General features: G+C 32.8%; 1 protein-coding gene across 4 annotated transcripts; it reads left to right on the top strand.

Annotated features, from left to right (window-relative positions):
• The first annotated feature begins 378 nt into the window (after positions 1-378).
• On the top strand, positions 379-26,733 carry LOC111063490. Of its 4 annotated transcripts, none has more exons than XM_039434986.1 (5): positions 379-586; positions 11,988-12,069; positions 15,790-16,090; positions 18,486-20,434; positions 23,587-25,974. In XM_039434986.1, exons 3-5 carry the CDS (start codon positions 15,874-15,876, stop codon positions 24,295-24,297), a joined length of 2,877 nt encoding a protein of 958 aa, XP_039290920.1. In that variant the 5' UTR covers positions 379-586; positions 11,988-12,069; positions 15,790-15,873; the 3' UTR covers positions 24,298-25,974. The 4 variants fall into 4 exon arrangements, with proteins under 4 accessions (XP_039290920.1, XP_039290922.1, XP_039290919.1 ...); XM_039434988.1 differs by having other exon boundaries at positions 396-586; positions 11,988-12,091; XM_039434985.1 differs by lacking the exon at positions 379-586 and adding an exon at positions 8,149-8,382 and having other exon boundaries at positions 23,587-26,733.

Here is a 26,733-nt window from a genome sequence, read left to right as displayed (position 1 = left end):
TTTACCCATTCACAAAGGTCCACATCATCACTCTCTTCTATATTTATTTTTAGGAAAGGAAAGCAAAATAATGTAGAGAAGAAGAAGGAAATAATATTAGTGTGTTCAAATTGCCTTTTTTGCTGATTTTATTTGAAAAATTGAATCAGTATTCCTTGAAGGTACATCAATCTTGTTATCGAGACTACTAAGTACATCATTCTTCCGATTATTCAACATTTTTGGAACAATTTCAAGTTGTATTCGACGTTTAAATTCGTCTAGAAGTAAAATGCATTTCTTGTTTGTTTTGAATTGTCCGCCTCCCCACTACTGCCATTTCTACGCATGCGCAGAACTACGAAATCAAGAAGGCGCTGGGATAGAGCCAGTCATCTTGGCTGAAAATTCATTCTGTGATTCACCTTCTCAGATAACGGAACAAATTCGTGTAAATTAAAATTCCTGGTTTTTACTGTGAATTTATTTGCAATAATTAAATTCTAAAATCAGTGGTTGAGTTTAGTGATAGTATTTTACTATTTAAAACTGTCTGTTTTCAATATTTTTATAACACGTATGCAGTCGTTTCAATTATCAGGAAAATGTAAGTAGCCTACTTGAAAGTTCTCCTTGATTAATTTTTAAGTTTACTTATAGAATTAAATTTTATTTGCGATCATAAACATTGTTAAATTTGAAAGGGTGGGTGGGTATATAAAATTCAATTGAATCAACTATTAAAAGAATGGTTATCAGTCTTTGTATTTGGGCTAGATTAGTCTAAAGTTTTAGTTCTATAACCTATTTATTTATTTATGGTTTGCTTGAGAAATATGATTTTATCATTACCTATAAATCAATTTACAAATATTACCTATTTATAGATCAGTCAAATTTTAAAGGGAAGTTAACAGGAATTGATTTGAAGCAACTTGAAAAATGAAATTTTACTGTATAATTGTTTATATTCCTCTTGGGTTAGGTTAGAGTAAACAGCATTTAAACTTTAATTTCGAATTTTTTATTAGGATAATGATTGTTTTAAAATGTTTTCAAGATGTTCTTCAAGCTTTAGCTTTGGTTGTTAAAGATTTACAATGTTTTGGGAGAAAGAATATTTTGTTCAAAATACTATAGTGGCTTATAGGAAAGAAATTAGGCTACATACGGTTCAAGAACTTATGAATTTATTATAGATTTTCAGATTATAGCCAAAAAGTTAGTAATCTGTTGGGTGTTTGTAATCCTAGCTAATTTGATTTTTAATATTGGAGACATAATCTAACTAGAATATTGTCCTCACACGGTATTGAAAACAATTTAGAAAATTGGTTGTATTCCGTCCTAATAGATTTACACATAAATATCTCAATCTAATCCGCCAAAAATTTGCTTTAATATCTCCAAAATTATTGCATCATCTTTTGTTTATGTAATCGGATTGTCCTAGAATGTAGAAAACAAAATTTAAATAAATAATCGATGTGCAGTACTGGAATAAATACATAGTATAAAATGAGATCAACCTATAGCCTAATTCATCTGAAAAATGATTCTGGTTTTATTTAGTCTTTAGGACTTGGACCATCTGTAAATTAAATCCCATCCTATTTTAAGAAATCAAGTTACGGTATTATTTTATTTCATTATAATTTATTTAATTTAGGCTAGGCTACTAATAGTGTAGTTATTATTAACTTAACATTTTTAATATTTACAATTTACTATTATCTAACTTCTTATTCATACTGTAATGGAACCAAATAATTTTTATGGAATCTCCAGCTAGGCTAATGTTTTTGCCAGTTTTTCTCAGTGAAATATAGAACAATAATAATAATAATACGATTAATATGTTAGTAGAACCATGAAAAAAATATATCATGATGCTATCTTTTCTGTATGCTAAAACCTACATATTTTCACTAAAATTTATTCCAGTTTAAATATATATAATAGACTATATTCTATCAGTCTATATATTCAGTTTCATTACTCATTTCTCAGAGGTCATAAGTTCATGAGATTCAATGATCTATCTTCTCTTCATAATTAATATTCTAGGAAGATTGTCATAATTTGCATGAAGTACGCTGATAGTATGATTCATTTTGGGATAAAAAATCTATATTATGATTAATTGTGATTTTTAAATAATTGTTGAAATAAAACTGTAATATAATTAGAGTAGGTGATTATGATTATTTGCTTGCATTACATTTTTGTGATAGTATGACTAATTCTTGATAATATTTTTTTATATTATTTTTCTCCCAGAGATAAAAATAATGTTGATTACTTTAAATGCTAAATTAATGCCCTGATTTCAAAGAAAAATTATTATAATATTCAATTTATGCTTTATTCAATCTTCCAATCTATTTGTAAAAGCAATAATATTAGGATTACAATTTTTATGAAAGCTGCTTAAGAATTATTGAAAACTTGTCACGTATATTATTGTAAAGTGGAGTATTGTATACTTCCGGCAAGTAGTATTTTTCATTCCAATTCACGAATTTCTTTCTAATAAAATGTACCAGTATTTATTTTATTAATCTATTATTAATTATTTTTGATCTCACTGAGCTGTGTGTTTTTGTTATTATTAATTGATTCCTATTTTATGATTGAATATTGTTAAATATTATTGATTCTGTAAATATTGTGAGTTTGAATAAATAAAATTTGAATTTGAAAGTCACTTATCGTGAAAAATTCATTTATAAGCTCTTTTTGACTGAAAATGAAAAGAATAAATAAAATGGAAATATCGAAGTAAGTTCAAATATTTTCCAATTTTATTAGTCTTCAACTATTTTTCAATTATTTTAATATTGATAAATAGTGTTTCAATGTTGATTACAATGTTGAAAACCAAGTAGCCTGCCATTTTTAGCAGTATTTTTTCAGTTAGGATTTTTGTGTGTTGGACAAGATTCTGTGTGTTTCAACAAATATATAGAACTATTATAAATAATTTATAATAAATTAGAAATAATAAAAATATAAATAACTATTGAAATTACTTATAACTTTAGGCTATACCAACTAAGTCATATTACAAATAACTATTCCAAATAATAATTAGAGAAGAGACATTTGGGAAATCATTAGCTGTCCTAAAGAGATGGTTCATACTTTCAGGTCTCATCATAATTTAGTTTAAAGGAGTCCTACTTTGACATCATCATTACGATCATGATAATTCATCATCATCATCTTCATCTATTACTCATTATTCCCCAATCTAATATTTTATTCAGTGGACCATTATCTCAATTATTTTCATGAAGCATTCCGTGCTCATGATAGTTCATAGATTAGAACGTTCTAGAACAAACTGGCGTGTATTGAATCCATTGACGTCATGCCTCAATGTTCAAATTGCAGTATTGTTAGCAGCTGCTTAATATTATGTTCGTGCAGTTTCATTTACTAATATATCTACTGATTTATACTAATACAGTTATATTTACTAATAATATCTTGTGTTAATTATTGTGAAATTAAATTTGAGTAATATTAGAGTTCAGTAATTGTGAAAAACATAACAAATTTTGTATATCAATAAAGTTGCATTTTTACATAAAACCAAATAGTTTGCTACAAAAAATTGCTGACTTTTTTGTAGGAAACAAGGTTCAGTCTTCAAATATGTAGAACAGCAAAAGTTGACAATTTTTCTTAGTTCGTAGGATGACCGTTTTGATGGAAACTTTATTTTTATGATTCATACAATAAGTAGTACATCATCGAAATTGATTGATTGATTGATTAGCTGCCTTTATTAAAAACCTAGGAGGGCGAAGTTAGGGCGCAGCCGGCCCTCACGGGAAATGATAGTGAGAGGAAAATAAGGTGACCTTGTGCTATTCCTCTCTCAAGTTTAGATAAGGTACGAAATAGTTAATCTTGCAGTTCTTCACTTTACAAAATACTCAGTCCTTAAATATATTTACACAAACTTTCTGAGTGTTCCCACACTGAAGCTGGGTTTACACCAAAGCTACTAGTAGTTCTGTGAACAGTAGACCTCACGCAGTATTCATCTACAAGTACCTGATTGGAACTATAGACCTTATGGAAATATAGCAATAGACTGGCTTCTCCACACATCTGTGTAATCACTTGTCAGCTGATTCATGATGAATAATTCTATAGTCTGATTTTTACTCTAATATTGGCGTAGGAAGGAGGCTCCTTTTTCCTTTTATATTATCCTTGAAATTCAAAATTTCCAAAAACCATGTATATACGTCGACGCGCAATTAAAAAAGGAACATACCTGTCAAATTTCATGAAAATCTATCACCTCGTTTCGCTGTAAATGCGCAACATATGGACATTTAAACATTAAGAGAAATGCCAAACCGTCGACTTGAATCTTAGACCTCACTTCGCTCGGTCAATTAACAAAATGCTAGTAACTTAATCCTTATAGATTCTATTAGATTGAACATAACTCATCATACACATGATGAACATATGTGTTTGTCAAGTTCCGTTCAATTCAATAGAATCTATAATGATTAAGTTATCAACATTTTGTTAATAACTTTGGTGTAAACCCAGCTTGAGTTTTGAGTTGGAAACAGTACATATTAATTTGTTGAAGTCAAGGATTTTCACTAGTTGACGACATAATGTTGCTGCGCCTTAAAAAGAAATGCTACAAACTGTCGCAGTTTGTTGGAAACTCAGTTGACAACTCTGGTGTGTAAACGCGGCTTTGAACAAAATCAAATTATAACAATATGAAATTGGGAATTTGATCAATTAGGGGTCTATTGTATTGTTTTTCTAATTCTCTCTTTGCTTACAAAAGGAATTGCATATATGCTACAAATGAATTACATTATGTTACTAAATGGATTACATATGTACAGTGAATTGTAGATTAATAATTACATGAATCATCTCTTTTTCTTTTGAGTTTTTAAATTATTATGAATTCATTCTAGTTTTTCTTCTCTCTTAGTATTTCACTCTTGGTACTTCTTCTTTTCGGATTGAAATTTTATTTTTTTTCTAGTTTTTCATACATTCCAAATGTTTATTTTTTCTTTATTATATTTTTTCTATTTTCGACTGAATCTCAAGCCACTAATTATAGCCGACTGATTACTCGTTGCCATCGCTCAAACTACTTAGTTTTGCTGGTAACGCCAATGATAATATTATAATCGATTTTTAAATGAAAAATATTTTAATTTTAAGTTTTTGCAATGTATTGTATATGAAAATTTTTATATTTTTCACATTTGTAAAGTTTTTCTAATGATTTTGGCAATTTTTGGCAATATTAGTAGGCTAATAAATTTGAGGTTAATGAATGAGTTTTGAGGCTAATAAATTTGAAATTTGAATTATCTTCAATTTGAAAAAGATTTAAACTATTCTATTTAAAAGTCCAGTGTTATATTAACTCTGATCTGTCAATATTGGTTAAATGATTAAAGTATTATGACGTCATTTATAACATCAATGTTGAACAGTATGAAGTAAATCTCACTATAAAATCTTGAAAATTGAAAACTCTTGATTGATTTCATTGATAATTTGATTGATAATTATTGATAATTGTAATATGAATATTGATTATTGTAATTGAAATATTGGTCAAATGATGAAAGCATTATGACGTTATTTATAGCATCAATGTTGAACAGAATGAAGTAAATCTCACTATAAAATCTTGAAAATTGAAAACTCTTGAAATCTCTTGATTGATTTTATTGATTGATTGATAATTATTGATTTTTCTCACTAAACAGCCTTGAAATCTTTCTAATCTTTGTCTATTGTCTGTGTAATAATTATTGTCTATTGTCTATAAACAAATAATATGGTTGAAACTGATATTCTATCTATCAATGTATAAATAAATAAAAATTGTTATGTTTCTCACAAGTCTGATGACGCTTACGTTCCCTTGTAATTAATATCATTATAAAATAATTATTCAAACTGGTTGCAAATTATTCACTGCTCAAACTGGTTAGAAGAAAAACATTCTCCTACCGACTGGAAATAAAATGGCAACCTTGGATTCTCTCTAAATCTAACAGCAATGTTTCTTGTAAGAGTGGTTCTAATTTTGAAGTCATTTCCCTAATGAAGTTTTGGAGCAATTAAAAATGTTATCAGTTTCTCTGTAGATAAGGCAGCGCTGGATTACGTAAATAATTTTAGAAGTGGTTTCGATAGTTGCTTGTTGGTAACAAGCTATGATATTTTTCATCCTAATAATTAGAAAAGTAAATTTGTATGGCTTTATAATCCTAATAATTTAAATACTTCAACTTCATGGTCATTATTATAAATTATGATTAAATTCCATCGTGTTTAATATGTTAATATGATTAATCCCATAGTGTTATGATTAGTTTTTTCAATGATATAATAAAGGAAAGAACTGGCTTATACACGTACGGCGTAGGAAATTCGCGAATGACGCATCATCACGTCTGAACTACTCAACTGATTAACTTGAAATTTTGCATAATATAGATTCCTTAATTACCAGAATGGTCATAGCCCCATTTTTAATTCTTCAAGATTTTAGTAGGTCAAGTTTTCAGTTTTCAGTTAGCTATGTGTTTCTCCTTTCTTTCGACATCATTATTGGTTCCTCCTCATCCTTTATCCTATATTTATCATCTTTCTCCTGTTCTTATTAGTTGATTGTTACACTACCTCTCTAACCTTTTCTCTCTCGTTCTCTTTCTCTTACAAATTTCATCTTTTTGCTGTCTTCTCCCACCCCTTCATTATTCTCTTCCTACTACCGTTCTTTTTTATTATCACTACCTCTTGCTTCTCACGGTTTTTCTCTTCTTTAGTTTTACATTTCTTTTCTATTTCCAACCATTTCTTCCTCTTTTCTTCTTCTCTCTTCCTACTTCTTCCTCAACCTTCTACCTATCCCTCCTTTTTCCTATCACTAACTCTTTCTTCTCACGGGTTTCCTCTTCTTTAATTTCAAATTTCTCTTCCATTTTCATTCATTCCTTGTTCTTTTCTTCTTCCTCTTCTCCGCCATCCTCTCTTCGTGTTTCTCACTTCCTTCTTGTCTTCCACTTCTCTTACTTCTTCCTTTACCTTTTTTCACTCCCCCTTGTCTTTCTCTTCTCACACCTCTTCCTTTTCACCTATTTCTTCTTTCACCTTATCTTTTTCACTCCCCCTTGTCTTTCTTTTCTCCCACTTCTTCCTCTTCTCCAAATTCTTCATCTTCTGCTTCTTTTTCTTCTCCCACTTCTTCCTCTTCTTCTACTTCTTCCTTTACCTTATCTTTTTACTTCCCCCTTGTCTTTCTCTTCTCCCACTTTTTCCTCTTCGCCCACTTCTTCCTCTTCTTCTTCATCTCCTACTTCTTCCTTTTCTCCTACTTCTTCATCTCCTACTTCTTCCTCTTCTCCCATTCCTTCCTCTTCTACTTCTTCCTCTTCTCCTACTTCTTCATCTTCTTCTTCCTCTTCTCCAATTTCTTCCTCTTCTCTTACTTCTTCATCTTCTCCTACTTCTTCCTCTTTTCCTACTTCTTCAACTTCTCCCATTTCTACCTCTTCTACTTCTTCCTCTTATCCTACTTCTTCCTCTTCTTCTACTTCTTCCTCTTCTCCTATTTCTCCCTTCACCTCTTCTTTTCCACTTCCCCCTTGTCTTTCTCTTCTTCTAATTCTTCCTCCGCCTCCTCTTTTCTACTCTCTCCTCGTCTTTCTCTTCCATCGCCTCTATCTCTTCATTCTCTTCTCTCCCTCCTCTTCTCTTCATTTTCTCCCCTTTCCTCCTTATCGTCATTCTCTTCACTGTACATCACTTCCCCATTTTTTCGCCTCTCACACCGTCTCCTTATTCCTCCCCTTCTTCCACCGATAATCCCATCTCTTCCCCTCTCATCAATGCCTCCACATCACTCTACTTCTCTCTCTTTCCTCTTCCCACTCCATCAGTCGTCTTCCACTATCAATGACGTCATTCGCCAGTTCGTGGAACTGCTCACAGAAACCTGGCAACACCGCTTTGAAGTGCTCGATATTTGGACTGGTTATGACGGAGGGCGGTAGAGGGGTCATCCTCGCCATGCTCGTCTCTGATTGGTCTAAAATGACGTCAGGCGAATTCCACTACTGTTGATAAAACCAGTGCGTCGATGTTTCTAGAAGTCAGTTGACGTTTGACTGGTGTACCGCGTAGACCTGTATTTTGTCACAGATTCTTGTCAAATTTTCGAAAAACATAGATTGATAGTGAAAGTGATTAATAATTCTGGTTGAATTTGAACGAAATTTGAGAGATTTCGGTGATAGAAGGAAGGAGGGGGGTTGATAAGAGCTTTTCAGTAAGCAACTTTTTGGAAAAAGTTTCAGATCGCTTTTCACACGACCAGGACTGGTGAGTCCATTTCTACTTGTTTTTTAGGGTAGAAAATTGAAAATTTGTTGATTTTCATTGATTTACATCTTGTATTCAAGGTAAAAATAGGAAATTTGTTGACTTTCATTGCTTTACATCCTGGTTTTGGGGTGAAAGATTTCACACGACCAGGACTGGTCCATTTTTACATGTTTTTCAGGGTGTTTGAAAATTTGTTGATTTTCATTGCTTTACATCTTGTTTTTAAGGTGAAAATAGGAAATTTGTTGACTTTCATTGCTTTACATCCTGTTTTTGGGGTGAACGATTTCACACGATCAGGACTAGTCCATTTTTACATGTTTTTCAGGGTACTAAATTGAAAATTTGTTGGTTTTCAATGCTTTTCATCAAGTTTTCAGGATGAAAATCGGAAATTTGTTTATTTTAATTGCCTTACATCCTGTTTCTAGGGTGAAAATTAGAAATTTGTTGACTTTCTAGTTTTTATCAATTCTTTTCCTCGTTCTTGTTGAATACCATGCTATTTCAATTATTTATCCCAATTACATGTATTTCATTAACATTGGTGTTGCTATCCTTGTCTATCATCTTTGTATTCATCTTCCTATAGTGAGGTCCACGTTATAATGGCAGTATTTGATTAACATTGGTGCAACTATCCTTGTCTATCATTCGACAAGGCAGATAGCGCTATCCTCTTCCAGCTCTGCAATGTTGTCAAAGTTTTTTAACAATTTAGAAATATAATTCACAAGATATTTATTTTCAATTATGAAAATTTATTATGAAAAAATATATTTTCTAGACAGATATAATAAAATGTGATTGATCATTTTCAACAAGAAATTATTGCTCTGCAATAATATCAAAGTTTTCTAACAATGTAGAAATATAATTCACATGATATTAAATATCTCAATTATGAAAATTTATTATGAATTTATTAAAAAACATATTTTCCAGACAAATAAAATATAATTGATAATTTTGAACAAGAATGAACAGTTGATATTACATCAGATATACCGGTATCAGCCATTCTCTATAGAAGACAGAGACTCGGCAACACTGTTCTCCTATCTTTCTCCACTGCCATTATAACGTGGACCTCACTACTGAGCTGCTGTGTTAGCGGAGTGTTTGTGGACACAGCTGTTATCGATGAAAACAAAATGGCCGATTCCATTCTCGTCTGTTGTGGCTCTAGGTATTGATTTTCGGCGTGACCTTGAGAGCTATTGGCTGTTCTCGAATGTAAGACAAGTAGACTCGCTCTTTGAATAAATAATATTATTGTCGTATTTATTATTCATGTTTGGTGGACGAACTTCTGGGAATTTGATTAATTGATTGAATTATATTAATCGAAATAATTATTTGTTTTGAAATTTGAATAATATTACTCGCTCTTTGAATAATAGACCTATTATTGTCGTATTTTTATTCATGTATGATGTACGAACTTCTGGGAATTTGATTAATTGATTGAATTATATTATATTAATCAATATAATTATTTGTTTTGAAATTTGAATAATATTACTCGCTATTGAATAATATTATTGTCGTATTTATTATTCATGTTTGATGGACGAACTTCTGGGAATTTGATTAATTGATTGAATTATATTATATTAATCAATATAATTATTTGTTTTGTAATTTGAAATGCTCACTGTGATATCTGCTTTAAAACTACTTGAAATTTAACACTGTAAATCGTATTTATATTCTAGAAACTAGTATTTTTTAAAGTTATTAATTTCCATTTTTTTATTGAATGGATCAATGGAATAGTGAGGTCCACGTTATAATGGTAGTGGAGAAAGAATTGAATTGAATTGAATTACTGCCTTTATTTTCATAGAGAGCGAAGTTAGGGCGCAGTCGGCCCTCTCTTACACTTAACTCTCTATTACAAGATAACAATACAAATAATATGATGAACAAGAAAAAAATATTCCAAACAATATGGAAAAACAAACGATATCTACTTATTTAAAATAATAACAAATTTTAAATAATTGAAAAGAGAAGAAAATAAATTAACTTGGAAAAAAGCAATTAACAGTAGTGATACCTCATCACTGTAGTGAACAAAAAAAAGAGATCCTAATGTATACAAAATACAAAAACGACAACTATAGTGTTTGCTATACATTCCATTCCTACATATTATTATAAATCTTGAAGTGAATAAGTAAATCACATTTATATTTAATTGATTGTAAAAAAAAAGACCATCAAGGAGCCAATTTCCAGATTCTACAAAAAAAGGAGAACAACGTTGCCGATCCTCTGTCTTGTCAATGCCTTCTATGGAGGGTATCTGATACCGGCTTATTGATATAATATCAACTGTTAATTCTCGTTCAACATAATCAATTATATCTTATCGAGCAAAAAAATATATTTTACAATGATTTCATGGTGAATTTTCATAATCAAATTAAAATATTTTGGTAATTAATTATGCGGTGTCCACACTGAACAAATATTCGACATACATGTTCGGCAAACATGTTTGTTGAGGAGCTCAGGGACAAACATTTTAAAAAGTTTGTTCAATCATTGTTTGTCAAACAAAAAAATTACTGTTTCTCCAAACATTTTCAGCGTTTTACAGCTGTAAAACATAAAACCTGTTCTTCCAACTTTAAGGCTGTGCAAAGGCTGAAAATAAACCTTTTAATCATGATATTTTTCCAAGTTTTTCGATTTTTATATCATCAAGCTATCAAAATGAAAAAGTTTTCTCAGGAAAACATTTTTTTTCGATCATTACTTTTTGAGATATGAGCGCCTGAAGTTTGAATTTTTGGGACAGAACATTTCAAATTCGGTACGATATGTTTTTTTGGTTATTTTTAGTAAATTGAATAACTATCTTAAAAATTGATATTTTCAGAATTTTTTTGTTTTACTAGATCAACAATACCATGGAGAATCCATCCTCCAAATCTCATGGATCTATATCGTACCGAATTTGAAATGTTCTGTCCCAAAAATTCAAACTTCAGGCGCTCATATCTCAAAAAGTAATGATCGAAAAAAAAATGTTTTCCTGAGAAAACTTTTTCATTTTGATAGCTTGATGATATACAAATAAAAAAACTTGGAAAAATATCACGAGTAGAAAGTTTATTTTTAGCCTTTGCACAGCCTTAAAATATTTTGTTTAGTGGCGCGTCCACACTGGCCACAGGCAAACATTGTTTGTCAAACATAATAAAATTTGCCCAAACTTGTTCAACAAACATGTTTATCGAACATTTATTCAGTGTGAACACGGCTTTACATTACTTCATTGTTAAAAAACGATCTGGCAACAGAGTGAAGCGAGAAAGAGATAGCGATATCCGCTTTGTTGAATGATAGATAAGGATAGCAATACCATTGCTAATCAAACACTGTCATTTTAACGTGGACCCCACTATAGTAACAAATATTTTTCAAAGTTATTAATTTAAAAATTTTTTATAGAATGAATCATCAATGGTGGGCTATTTGAAGCTTGTGATATATTCTTGGAACTTGGCAAAATTACTGCTACTTACTTTTTCCAATTCCAAATCACCTAATTTATTTATTAATAAAAATTTATTTTTTGTTTGTTTCAGGTTGAGTTTGGCTCAACTCTCCTGGTAAAGAAGCGCTTGTAAGGCAGCCATCATTTCATTAGAGGCATATAACAGATTTATAGTGAGTTAAACAAATTGTATTTGTAAGTAATACAAGTATTTTACCTTCATTTCTTATTATAAGACATAGTGCCGGTTGCACAACAGCCGGTTAAATTTTAACCGTGATCAATTCCATAAGAACCAATCAGAGAAGCCGTCTTTTATAAAACGCCTTCTCTGATTGGTTGTCGTGAAATTAATCGCGGTTAAAATTTAACCGGCTGTTGTGCAACCGGGCCATAGAATTAATTGTTCAAACCATCTCAGCTACATTATTCTGATGAGTTTGTTTCAATTATAATAATTTATTATTTGATAATTCAAAAATTGAGAAAAACCACATAATTAAAATCAAGTTACTTAGAAATGATAGGGAAAGGAGCAATAGGCACAGCCCAGAACTTATACATTGAGGGGTTGCACAAAAGCCGGTTAAATTTTAATCGTAATTGTTTCTTGTGGAATTAATAAGGATTGAAATTTAACCGGCTTTTGTGCACCCGGCGCTCATTATTCCTATTCTATGTATTTCTATTCTAGTATTCCTACTTGATGAAATGAAATTTTTATTAACTAGAATTCTAGAATTGATATGGTGAACAAAAATTATTTCTCCGAAGTTTAGGATCTGTTGAAAAATGATGCTTCAGAAATTTTCAGATTTCTATTGGGGTTTACTCAATATTATTTGTTTCTTGGGAGATATATAATTTTCCCAGATATCAATATGGTGTTCCATAATTTTCTGATCTGTGATAGAATCATCTCATTTCAAGATTAACTATTTTATGTTAGTTTTTATTAAGGGATCAAGAGGCTAGCCTATTTCAGCAACACAGTCTTCATAACCTGTAAGCTGTAGATAAATTATTATTGTAGAATGTGATTTAAATCTGAGCATTATTTATAAATTTTGAGAAGAATTTACCACATTGTAAATTGTTTTAAATTCAATGCCAAATTAATATTGATTATAATTTTCCATTGTGTCTAACAATGTATTTAATATTGTTACACCAACATGATCTTTCAAAAGAAGTGTTGAATGAAAAAGACTAAGAAATTGTCAAAAAACCACAGATTTATTGATACTTAGAAAGACCGGTTTCGGTTATTACACCATTGTCAATCTCTGATAAACAAGTTTATTGTACCATTGTTTCACTGTGAGATTGACAATGGTGTAATAACCGAAACCGGTCTTTCTAAGTATCAATAAATCTGTGGTTTTTTGACAATTTCTTAGTCTTTTTCATTCAATATGAATAATTACCACAATATCAACTTCTCAACTACACAAAAAATGATTTAGTGTATTGGACTCCACTATAAAACAATTTTATCAAGTCTATTTCTGAAATTCTTGTGTTCCAGCAATTTATAAATTTTCTCAAAGGAATTAACTCAGTACACTCTTGTTTTCTCTTCAATAACATGACAGGTTTTGGATCAAATTTTAAGATTGTCAGTATGAAAATCAATCTATGATGAAATCTATGTAAAAAAATCTTTCAATATTTTGGACTGAAAATTGGACAAAAATCGTGAAGTGTTAACATAACCTATTTTTGGACAATTTCTATATAAATTTGGGAAAGGAACAGTTTTGGGCTTTAAGCCTGTTGGTCCTTCCCCAATCATTCATAGTTGAGAATGATAATGTATCTAACAATGTAGAAATAAATAAATGAATGAATAAATAAATTAATAAATAAATAAATAGACTAAATAAATAATAAATAAAAAAACTCTGTCTTCCATCTGTTTGCAGTATTGTAATACAAGATACAGTCTCGTCAAAAACAATTACATTTTATATAATAATTTAGGATACGTTGCTATAAAACTCAATGAGTATACCTAGTTCAAACGCGGATTCTAATAGGTCTTTGCATTACATTTACATTACATTTACATTTATTACATTCCTTAATCACAACATCAAATTAATGATTGGGAGAGAATCAACAGGATAAACCCAAAACTGTTCCTCTCCCTAATTTTGATAAAAATAGTCCAAATGAGGTTATGAAAACACTTTTATAAAGATCACAAAAATTTACAGTCCAAATAAACATTATACTAAAAGTTTTGTATCTCGGTTGATCAGAAAGATGAAACAAATTATTAGTACATTTGAAAATGCATTAATAAATTGCAAAATATTAAAAAACTTGCAGGCTCCTAACACAAGATGCGTTAAAGATCTATCCAAGAGCGTTCACATGTTATACAATAATCTATAATATTATAATAAAGGGAATAAATTGTTTATACACGTAGGGGATAGGAAGTTCACGAATGCATCATCATGTCTGAACTAAACAACTGATTAACTTGAAATTTTGCATATCGGTTCTTAATCTACCGAGGATGGTTATAGCCCTATTTTAAATTCTTCAAGATTTCAGTAGGTCAAGCTTTCAGTTTTTAGTTAGCTATAAGTTCCTCCTTTCTTTCAACATTATTATTATTGGTTTCTCCCATCTTTATCATCTTCCTTCTGTTCATTTTAGTTGATTCTGACATTACTCACTTTATTCTCTCAACCTTTCCTCTCTCCTTCTCTTTCTCTTTCTTCTAAAAATGCTTCTTTTTGCTCTGTTCTCCCTTCCCTTCATTATTCTCTCTTCCTACTACCGTTCTTTTTTCTATTATATTACTACCTCTTCCTTCTCACGGTTGTCCTCTTCTTCAGTTCTACATTTCTCTTCTATTTCTACCCACTCCTTCCTCTTCTCTCTCTCTTCCTACTTCTTCCTTAACCTTTCTATCTATCCCTCCTTCTTACTATCACTAACTCATCATTCTCACGGGTTTCCTCTTCTTTAATCTCAAATTTCTCTTCTATTCCCACTCATTCCTTGTTCTGTTCTTCTTCCTCTTTATCTGAAGCACTGGACTGATTAAGGCTGTGCAAAGGCTAAAAATAAACTTTCTACTCGTGATATTTTTTAAGGTTTTCGATTTGTATAACATCAAGCTATCAAAATGAAGAAGTTTTCTCAGGAAAACATTTTTGTTTCTGTTCATTACTTTTTGAGATAAGTTTAAATTTTTGTGACAGAACATTTCAAATTTGGTAAGAGATAAATCCATGAGATTTAGAGGATAGAGATTCTTCATGGTATTGTTTATCTAGTAAAACAAAATTTTCTGAAAATAACAATTTTTAAGATTGTTATTCAATTTACTAAAAATAACCAAAAATACTTTTAGTTGAGTTATTTTAGGTAATTGAATAACTTTTCCAGAAATTTATATTTTTAGAAAATTTTTGTTTTACTAGATCAACAATACCATGAAGAATCCATTTTCTGAATCTCATGGATTTATATCCTACCGAATTTGAAATGTTCTGTCTCAAAAATTTAAACTTTAGACGCTCATATCTCAAAAAGTAATGATCAGAAAAAAATGTTTTCCTGAAGAAAGCTTTTTTATTTTGATAGCTTGATGATATACAAATAAAAAAAAATGAAAAAAACGCGAGTAAAAAATTTTTTTTAGCCTTTGCACAGCCTTAACTAGGAATTTTGCATATAGGTTCCTAATCTACCGAGGATGGTTATAGGTTATATTTCAAACTTCAAGATTTCGCTCGGTCAAGTTTTCAGTTTGTCAAGTTTTCAATCAGACCCTTGCGGAGCACGGGTTACCTGCTAGTGTAGAATAATTTGCTATGAAACTTTATGAATATAATTAGTTTAATCCTGGATTTTAATTGATTTTTTTGCAGTCTTCTAACGCAAGATGCGGTCTAGCCAAGAAGAAGTTGGCTTCATCTCCTGGCGAGAAATTCAGTGCACTTCACAAGCTACCAATGACAAAGTCTTCCTCCTCACTGGAGGAGCATCCCTACTGCAAGCGGGAGGAGGAGCAGGAGGAGGGAGAGAGGAGGAGGCCGCCGCCGCCTGCTATGGAGTGGTCGGAGAACTTCCAGGATCTCAGCATATTCTGCAATTTTGGATCCAAACCGCCAATCAACACAAACATGACGCTGCCATCGGGTGAACAGCTGGACACGCCTATTATTACAGGTCAGTAAAGCTTATTCATTCATAAATACTAGTAGTTCAGAGAACAGTAGAATTAGCTACACTCACTAAAATCACTACACTCACACACGCCCGCCTATTCAAGCACACAAACACACATTCAAATTGGATTTAGAGTATGATGATATGAATGCAATAGGATCGGTGGTGGACGCTGAGAAATAGAAGCTCTTTACATTTTTAAGCTAGGATGCACGGTTAAAGAGATAAAAAATCTGAAACTTGAAATTTGGGTCTTGGTGGGGGGGGGGGGTAGTAAAAGTTCTTTACATTTTTAAGCTAGGATGCACGGTTAAAGAGATAAAAATCTGAAACTTGAAATTTTGGTCTTGGTGGGGTGGTAAAGAAAAGAACAAAGAATGGGTGGGAATAGAAGAGAAATTTGGAACTAAAGAAGAGAAATCCCTCGAGAAGAAAGAGTTAGTGATAGGAAGAAGGAGGGACAGGTAGAAGGTTGAGGAAGAAGTAGGAAGATAGAACGAAGAGAAAGGAATGGGAGGTAATAGAAGGGAAATAAGGGGGTTATAATACAAGGGGTCCAAGTGACATATTCTTTGTTTCGAGAAAATTGAGCCTAAATTATAAAAAAATTCAAAATTTTCAACATGTAATGTATGAAATAAGACCGCCTTGGAGCGCTGGAAAATGAAAGTTTCTTACACTTTTGATCTAGGATGCACTGCTAAAGATATAAGAAATCTGAAACTTGAAATTTTTGGACTTTGCGAGTGGGGGGGGGGGTAAATAATCAAAATTGTGAAATAAGACCACCTTGGAGCGCTGAAGAATAAAGGTCCTCTACACTTTTGAGCTCGGAAGCACGGTTGAAATGTTGAAAAATCTAAAACTTAGATTGGGACTTGTGAAACAAAAATTGAATTACAATAAATATTAGAAAATTTTCAACATGTGATACATGAAATAATACCGCTTTTGGAGATCTGAGAAGATCCTAGCCTAAGGCTCTACTCACACTTGCGCTACTCAGGTCGAGAAGAGACTCGACTCTAGTCGAGAGCAGGTGTTTTCAAATGGTGACAGTCGCGGACAGTAGAATTGACTGGTGTGAGTGTCACCATTTGGAAACACATGCTCTCAACTAGAGTTGAATCTCTTCTCGACCTGAGTCGCGTAAGTGTGAGTTGAGTCTAATGCCCGGTTGCAGAGTCGCTACATAAAGTCACCCATAGTTAACAGAGCCATTAGTTAACAACTCGCCCATAAATAGATGATCGTTGCAGAGTCGTTTGATAGACCCCTTTCAACTATGGCTCTGATAAGGCACACACATAAGTCACACTGCTGCTCATACCACTTTTTGCGTGGTATGCTTCTATCCAACTAATGTATTGGCAACGGCGAAAGAATCACTGTGACCTGTTCTTCCAAACCTCCAGTCGGATGACGTCCCAACATGGCGCTTGTTTATCACAACACTGCTGTCTGCTTATTGTGTTGTTTATGTTTGAAGTTACGAATCAATATCGTAAACTGCAGACTAATTTGTGATTATTTCCAGTTAGTTTGATTTTTGATAGCTAAATGAATGAATTGAGTAGAATAAAATTAGAGGTAGAAGTAAAATAAGATGCTGGTGTAGGCCCTATCTATCATTGTTTAATATAAATTAAGAAAACAAAATTGATCAGAATTATTTCATTGCCTTCTGGAATTTTTATATATCTTGGAAGCAAAGCATCCAGTTTACAAGATATATTTCTAATGACTCTGCATAGGGTGCTTATTATTAAAATTGATAATAATTGATTATTCGAATTTTTTTAATTATACAATTCATTAAAAACTGTATTACATCTTCGTTCAAGCTACTCGAATAGTCAATGATATTTTTATTCAGTCTATTTACACTTTATCTACAGATTCAAATAATCAACGTTATTATAATGTAATGTTTTTGGACCATTTTCATCTGTCTTTTAAAACATTCAAACAAGTCAACATAACCTTAAAATACACTTGGCGCGAATGTATAGTGGATTTATATGCACGATTTTGGGCATTTAAATAAAGAACACTTTTAGTTATTGGTAGCATCAGACGACGTCATCTGCCTGTAGGTTTTTCGTCTCTGCAACGGAAAAACCTGTTTGTTGGCGCGCTGTTACCTATCGGTAGAGCAATAGCTAACAAAGCCTCTCTGCAACGAAATTGGCCTGTTAAATAGTTAAGTCCGCGCTGTTAACTATGGGTGACGTTATTTGTCGACTCTGCAACCGGGCATAAGTGTTTTGTTTCAGTAGTTGTTGCTACAATTTTGCGATTTTCTCTGTCTTCTTCAGTAAACGATGAGTTGTAATTTAGTTGCGTTTAACCGAGTAGCTGTTGCTTTAATGTTGTTTTGTTTTGTCTGTTTCAGTAAACGATGAATTTGATTTTAGTCAGCGCAGTTGTTCACGGGTGACTCAGCAGCAGCAGCAGCATCAGTCAGCTGACGACGACAATCCGTGGGCCGATCTCAACCTACAACAACATCCACCCGACAACAACAATTCACAACAACCGTCAACAACCGACAACAACAACGTAAAACAGTGGCAAGTAGTGACCGATTGGTTGTGTGCCGATTCGCCCAAGCAAATCGACTACGAGCCACCCTCCGAGTCGACAAATTTCGCCGCTGAAGACGATCATAAAAATTTCGCTGACGCAGCCACTTTTGGCGAAGAGGAGGATCATCACAACAATTTCGCTGACACTGCAAAAATTGGGCAACATTTTTCTGTTAGACCACCCTTAACCAAGTTGGACCACGAATTTGAAAAAGATCCGCCACCGAATTTTGACGCATCGGAGGATGATTTTGTGGTGGAGGAGATTTTGAACAAGGAGCAGACCATTGATATCGTGGAACTGCTGAAAAGTGCTAATAACCGTGGAGAACTGTTGAAATCTGGTGATAGAGTACAGTATTTGGTGGCTGGTGGTGGTAAAACGATTCCAGTAACTGGTATCAGTAACAGTGACAGATTGCCTGGTGGTAAAACAATCCCAGTAACTGGTTTCAGTAACAGTGATAGATTGATGGGTGGTAAAACACTCCCAGTAACTAGTAACAGTAACAGATTACCAGCTGGTAAAACAATCCCAGTAACTGGTATCAGTAACAGTGACAGATTGATGGGTGGTAAAACACTCCCAGTAACTAGTGATAGATTATCAGGTGGTAAAACAATCCCAGTAACTGGTATCAGTAACAGTGACAGATTGATGGGTGGTAAAACACTCCCAGTAACTAGTGATAGATTATCAGGTGGTAAAACAATCCCAGTAACTGGTATCAGTAACAGTGACAGATTACCAGGTGGTAAAACTATCACAGTAACTGGTACCATACAGCAATACTTACCCGGAACAGATACTGCCAGAAAAATGCAATACTCAGCCGGTAAGGTTGTAGATGCTAGTAACAGAATGCAATACTCGGTTGCTGGTAGTAAATTAGTAACAGATACCAGTAACAGTTCAAGAATGCAGCAATACCCGGGGAAAAAAGTTTTAGTAACTGAATTTGATGGCGGTTCAAGAATGCAGTATGCTTGTGATAGGGAGAATGTAGCGAATACCAGTTCCAAAATGCAATACTCAGGTGATAGAGTTGAAGGAGCAGATAATAACAGTTCCAGGCTGCAATACTCAGGTGATACAAATAAGGTAGCAGATAATAACAGTTCCAGATTGCAATATTCCGGTGATAAAGTAGCAGATATGGAGTACTCATTGATCGGTGGTAATAACAGTAATAAATTAAGCAATAGAATGGACTACTCGTTTGTAGGTAACAAAGAACCGGTTACAGTTTCAGTAACTGACAGTTCCAGTAGAGAAGTGCTGCGTAACAGTTTAATGTTGAAGAAAGATGTCAATATTAGGAAGAACAGCAGACACCCTTTGAGCGCCATGTTTAAAACCGAGGAGCCATCTTTGTTTGGCGCGAAAAATTTGAAAACTCTAGTGCTGCCATCTGTCCGTAGCGGCGAAGTGATAGAACTAGGATCGGCGTCTCCTGGTAAAAGTGAGGTTATTTTTGGAGAGGACTTTGTGATGCCTGAAATTAAGATCGAGCCAGAGGAGGTGGAGGAGGAGGAGGGGGAGAAGGAGATACAAGTTGCACCTTTCAAGGCGCCCCAGAAAAAGTTGAAGCTGGACATCCGGTCGGCGAACAACCCCCTGGGTTTAGGGGGGCCCGTGTTGACCCCTACTACTACGGCCGCTGTGCTGGGGGAGTCGCTGGACACCCCCGATGTCCTCAAACCCCTTCTGGAAGGGATCGACGGTCCGAGCTTCGATCTGATCAAGTATTGTGAGGTGAGCCAAATTTTCATCATTTGATTTAATTTCTCAATCAATTTATTTTTTTCAAATGCTTTCCGATTCGAAACACAAAATGTAGAGTCAACTAGGCCTGGTTTCACAAAAGCCGGTTAAATTTTAATCTTCATTAATTTCACAACCATATTTTCATAATTTGATTTAATTTCTCAATCTATTTATTTTGCTTAAATGCTTTTCGATTCAAAACGCAAAATGTTAGGCCGGGTTGCACAAAAGCCGGTTAAATTTTAATCGTCATTAATTTCACAACAACTAATCAGAGAAGGTGTTTTGAAAAAAAAGCTTCTATGATGGGTTCTCGTGGAATTTATCACGAATAAAATTTAACCAGCTTTTGTGTAAACTTAGCACTTATACTCGGATTAAAACAACTTGAGATTCGAGCTTTACCTGATTAAATATCGACTTGCCAGATAATGTGAAATTATCAGTAGCATTCTCATGCAAGCCCACACATCTGTATAATCACTTGTCAGCTGATTTATGATGAATAATTCTATAGTCTGATTTTTACTCTAATATTGGCGTATGAAGGAGGCTCCTTTTCCCTTTTATATTATCCTTGAAATGCAAAATTTCCAAAAACCTTGTATATACGTCAACGCGCAATTAAAAAATGAACATACCTGTCAAATTTCATGAAAATCTATTACCGCGTTTAATAGCTAAATGGCAACATATAAACATTCAAACATTTAAACATTAAGAGAAATGTCAAACCGTCGACTTGAATCTTAGACCTCACTTCGCTCGATCAATTATTGTTTTAGACGGGTGAGAGTGTAAGAACGGCACAGTATGAGAGACTACCAGTGTCACATAGCTTCACCAAAAATAACTACTAGGACTATCGGCTTCAGTTAACAGTGAAATATGGAACTTACACACCCTGTACCATGGCATATCTTCTTGTGCTATCTTTCTCTATGCTAAAATCTAGTGACTAGGAACTATTAGCTCCAGACTTAGACCAGTTATAGAATAGACACGCTGGGAAGTCTAGCCTCTGAAGCCAACATCTACTGCCAAATTCACCCATCTTGACGTCACAACCAAGCTAACAATAATGCATTGAATAACAACAATGTAAGTTAAACACCACAAACACACACTGTTGTGACGTCAAGATGGGTGGATTTGGCAGTAGATGTTGGCTTCATCGACTTTCTAAATGAATATACAATGAGCCGTGTCTATTCTATAACTGGTCTAAGGCTCTAGATACAGTATTTCTAAAATTCAGTAAAATAATCAAGTGTCAGTTTCATACAAGGTAGATAGATATTAATGTATAACGCTCATAATTAGATCAGAGCTTTTTATGGTTGATTTTATTTTGTGTGATATCAAACTTTCGCGGTTTCAGTTTCTTATACATGCTCTCTTATGAAAGATAATAATTTAATATTATCTTTGCCAGCCATGTTTTTTCTGGAGATCATCACGTACGCTAGTAAAAATTGGAGGGCATTCTCATCCGTTGCGCTTGATCATTCCTACAATACGAGGAGTGGTGGCTCAATCCTCGGTTACCCGGCACATAGACTAACACTTCTGGAGAAAGGCTCACACTATTGCGCAATAAAAATTATAAATATACTCCCTCATAAATTTAAAAATTTTTCCAACTTTTCAAAGATGAAGGATAAGGAAAGCTCTTTGATTTAGAGCGCCATACACAGTGGATGAATGTGTGGATGTCTTGAGGGAAGAAAATTACATGTCATAGAATTATTACAAAATAAAAATTTCCTTTAAACCAACTGAAATTAATTGATTTCTTCCAGGGGGTGCTTCCTGAAGGCAGTGTTTTTCTTTGACGTCTCCTCCTTGCACTATTGTATTTTCTGTGTTTATTATTGATTGTGACGGACGATTCAATGTTGTGAAGCTTGTCTTCTATATGCAACTACTTGAATAAATGAAATTTGATTGATTTGATTGAATTGAATCTCATAAATAATGGAATATCTCATGAATCAGATCTCCTTCCAAGAGAAGCGGGCAACAGCAATTCTCTACAGGGACAATAGGATTATTATAATAATTGTAATTCATCATAATATCAATTTGTGTCCCATAATAGAGTATTGGATTTGAATTTTTGCCCTCATCATTATCTTTATCAGTATGTATAATCCTATAATTACAATCCTGGTCATATATAATCAGATATGGGATTTATAAATTTAAAATCAAGGCTTCTTTTTCCAGTCACGCCAAAAACTATTGTATTTTTAATGATTAGAAATTGGATTTATTTTATTTATTTATAATTTTTACAAAGTAGCACTGATTGGGAGAGAAAAACTAATGATACTCCTTGTACCATTTTTCTCCTAAATTTAGATAACATTTTAAAAGTCCAAGATAGGGTTATGGTTTCACTTTTCTAAAATTTAATCCATTTTCACTAAAAAAACAACGAAAACTACGAATTTTAAATTTTGATGGTTAAAAACAGAATAAAAAACAAAAATATCACACTCAAATCACCATTAATTGGAACATTTTTGCGTAATTTGACAAAATTTAGAGCCAGAAAAAACACAACTTGATTATTTTTATTTGTAAAAATATTTCTTGTATTTGGCAATATATTCATAATTCATCATTAAAATATGATATCCATACTTTGGGTCATTTCTTCATAATCTACAAACGATTTGGCAACGATTCGGAGTTGGAAAAGGATAGAGGTATCTGATTTATCTAATGCCAGAGAAGAATAGCAAATCAATGTTGATCAGGTGCTTAGGCCCGCCGCAAAGTAGACCCACGCTAATCCAGGAAAAGCAACCCACGTCGAGGGATGTTTTGTAAACCATTGCTATAGAATTATTCATAATCAATCAGCTGACAAGTGGATTATTCATTGCATGTATTACACAGATGTATGGAGCAATGGTTTACAAAACATCCACGGCGTGGGTTGCTTTTCCTGGATTAGCGTGGGTCTACTTTGCGGCGGGCCTTACTCCATAACTCCTTACAAATTTTCCATAACTCCTCCAAAATTTTATTCAAATCATGTCGAAGAATTGAATTAGATTTTTCAAATCTGTTGATGTTTGTTGAAATTTATATTACAACCTTTTATAAAACTTTTTTATTTTATTTTTCAGGTTGACGAACTAGCCGGTATTCCTTCACCTCTGGTAGTTGACAACACCCGCAAAACAATCCCGAAAAAAGTTCTGGCAAACTACAGCGCCGTCAAGATAGAGGAGGGCTACGAGATAGAGCGAGAGAGAGAACCGCTTTCGACCATCAAGGAGGAAGACATCACTACCGACGACTCACTTCCGGTGGCGCGAAATTCGAATTTTGCAGCGGCGGGAAATTCAAATTCAAAAGTTCTGCCGCCACGCAAGAAGGTCACCCCTACTCGGAAGCGTAGGAAGACAAATTTCGAGAACTACGATTCTGAGATTAGTTCCGACGCCTATGTCGATAATGAAGACGATGATGAAACCTTCCATCTGCCGCCCAAGGTTGCCAGGTTCGGTGGGTCGAAGTCGAAATCGATCAGTCGACAGCGCAAAACATCGATAGTCGCATCGCCCGGGAACCGGAAGGTGTCGTCTTCGGGTGTCGACTCGGACCAGGAGTCGATCATGTCGCAGGATCGATATCGGGAGCTTCGAGATCGCAACAATGAGGCGTCGAAACGGTCGCGCATGAACCGGAAGTCGAGAGAGATGGAGATGAAGGAGAAAGCGGAAGAGATGGAAAGGCGCAACAAGTTTTTGAAGGCACGCGCCAATCATTTGGACAAGATGGTGGAGACTTTTCGAGAGGTCATTTTCAAATTGGCGCCTCGCAATAATCATTAGTGGTCGATCGTTCAGTATCGATATTTTATTCTATAGTTGTCAAGTATCGACAGTTTTGTTGATACTTTAACAGTTCAATAGATATTCTTGGAATAAAATTTCAAAACCTCCTGTGAAACTTTTTTTTAGTTTGTATTGGACCGTAGAAACGATTTAAGTGAGTAGTGGTTGATCATTAAGTATCGATAGTTGTCGACTGTCAAAAGTTTTGTTAATACTTTGATAAATCATTCGATATTCTAATTGATAGTTGTCTACTGTCAAAAGTTTCGTTGATACTTTGATAATTCATTAGATATTCTTGGAAGAACATGTCAAAACCTCCCGTGAAACCTTTTTTTGTTTAGATTATATAGGAACGTAGAAAAAATTGAGAGTAATGATTGATGATTTAGTATGAATAGTTTTGTCAATAGTAGTTGTCGAATGTCTATAGTTTTGTTGATACTTTGTTAATTCATTATATATTCTTGGAAGAACATGTCAAAACCTCCCGTGAAACCTTTTTTTGAGTTTTGTATTGGACCTAATAAGTAGTACAAGAAATTATTAGTAGACCAAATTAGTAGTACAGTGTAATCACTTTCAGAGTAGTGAGTTCAATTCTTGATATTTCAATCCATATTTTGTTAGTTTGATACTTGGATTACGATAGTTTGATAAATATTTTAAAAAGAACCTGTCGAAACCTCCTGTGAAAACATTTTTGAGTTAAATATCGGACCGTAGAAATAAGTAATAAATTGTAACCACTTACACAGAGTAGTGAGTTCAATTATTGATATTTAAATCTATATTTTGTTGGCTTTATACTTGGATTACGATAATTTGATTCATATTTTAAAAAGAACCTGTCAAAACCTCCTGTGAAAACATTTTTGAGTTAAATATTGGACCGTACAAATAAGTAATAAATTGTAACCACTTACATAGAGTAGTGAGTTCAATTATTGATATTTAAATCTATATTTTGTTGGCTTTATACTTGGATCACGATAATTTAAAAAATTTGGTATTGATATTAAAAAAAAACCTGTCAAATCCTCCTGTGGAACCTTTATTTTAGTTTGTATTGGACCGTCGAAAAGATTCAAAAATGGAAGGATGTATCGACTTTGTGTAGTGTTCAGTTTAATTCTTAATAATTCAATCATTATTTTGTTAGTTGAGAATATATTTCTGGAAATTCTGATCGTACAATTCTTGATGATTTAATCATTATTTTGTTAGTTGAGAAGAATTATTTCTGGAAATTCTGATCGTACAATTCTTGATGATTTAATCATTATTTTGTTAGTTGAGAAGATATTTTTGAAAATTCTGATCGTTCAAATCTTGATGATTTTATCGATAGTTTGATAGTTGTATCAATATTGTTTTGAAAGAGATGGTCAAAATTTCCCATCTTTGAGTTTGTAGTAGACAGCAGATATGAGTATCACTACTGTATATATTTATATTCTGACTACAGTATCACCACTGTAGAATGACTTCTGATAATATTCAGTCGATATTCGGTTAGTTCGATGTAGTTTTGTATCAGTTTGCTAGTTCAAACGATATTCTTGGAAGAATTTGTCAAAACTTGATGAGAAACCTATTTATTAGTTTGTATAGATCCTAAGAGATGAGATAGAGTTATAATCTAATCTTTAAAGTGAAAAAATCTAAACTTAATCGATTAATGTTTGCCCAATATTTTTGTATCGATTTGTAAGGATCGATATTTTAGTAGTCTGGTTTTATTATCGATATCTAATGATTGTGATAGTTTGTTCAATATATATTATCTTGTTCCATCAATTGATAATTATTCTGTGTTACCTGATTTTGTAGATATTGATCCATTTGTATTCAATTAATATTGGGTGTGACCTGATTATGTAGAAATCGATATATATATATTCTATTGATAAGTCGATATTTTGAAGATCGATGTTATCGGTCGTTATTTTTGTGTGAAAAACATTCTTTGAATGGCAACATCTTTATGTCCAACACTTGGAATCTGATTTTTATTAATAATTGACTATTGCCAATATCTAAAATATGTTGATCATTTGATATGTATGACATCTTAAATAGTAGTCTCAACTTCTAAAATTGATAAAATTAAGTTTAATAATTAAATTTACTGTATTAAAATCATTATATCTATATTCACACTGTGTCAAAACACGTCAAAAATAATATTATGATAACCTTCTCTATGATAGTACGTAATTAATGTATTCAAATTATGTCAAACATCATAGATATTCTATCATATTTGTTGTATTATGTAATAATGATATCAATAATATGTGTTTTATTATCAGTTTTTTATCTAAATTGTTTGAAAAGTATACTATATCTACTCTAGTTCAAGAGATTATGAGTTTTTATCTGTATTTGTAATGCACGTCTGTTTCATGGAATAAAATTTATAAAATGTCA

Source organism: Nilaparvata lugens, chromosome 8 (assembly GCF_014356525.2).
Source record: "Nilaparvata lugens isolate BPH chromosome 8, ASM1435652v1, whole genome shotgun sequence".
In the NCBI taxonomy this organism is placed as follows: domain Eukaryota; kingdom Metazoa; phylum Arthropoda; class Insecta; order Hemiptera; family Delphacidae; genus Nilaparvata; species Nilaparvata lugens.
This window is presented reverse-complemented; position numbering and strand designations above follow the sequence as displayed.

Coding starts and splice junctions, on each gene's coding strand:
- LOC111063490 (XM_039434985.1), top strand. CDS start 15,874: ATGACAAAGTCTTCCTCCTCACTGGAGGAGCATCCCTACTGCAAGCGG. Junction 16,091..18,485: donor GGACACGCCTATTATTACAG/GTCAGTAAAGCT, acceptor TGTCTGTTTCAG/TAAACGATGAATTTGATTTT. Junction 20,435..23,586: donor ATCTGATCAAGTATTGTGAG/GTGAGCCAAATT, acceptor TTTATTTTTCAG/GTTGACGAACTAGCCGGTAT.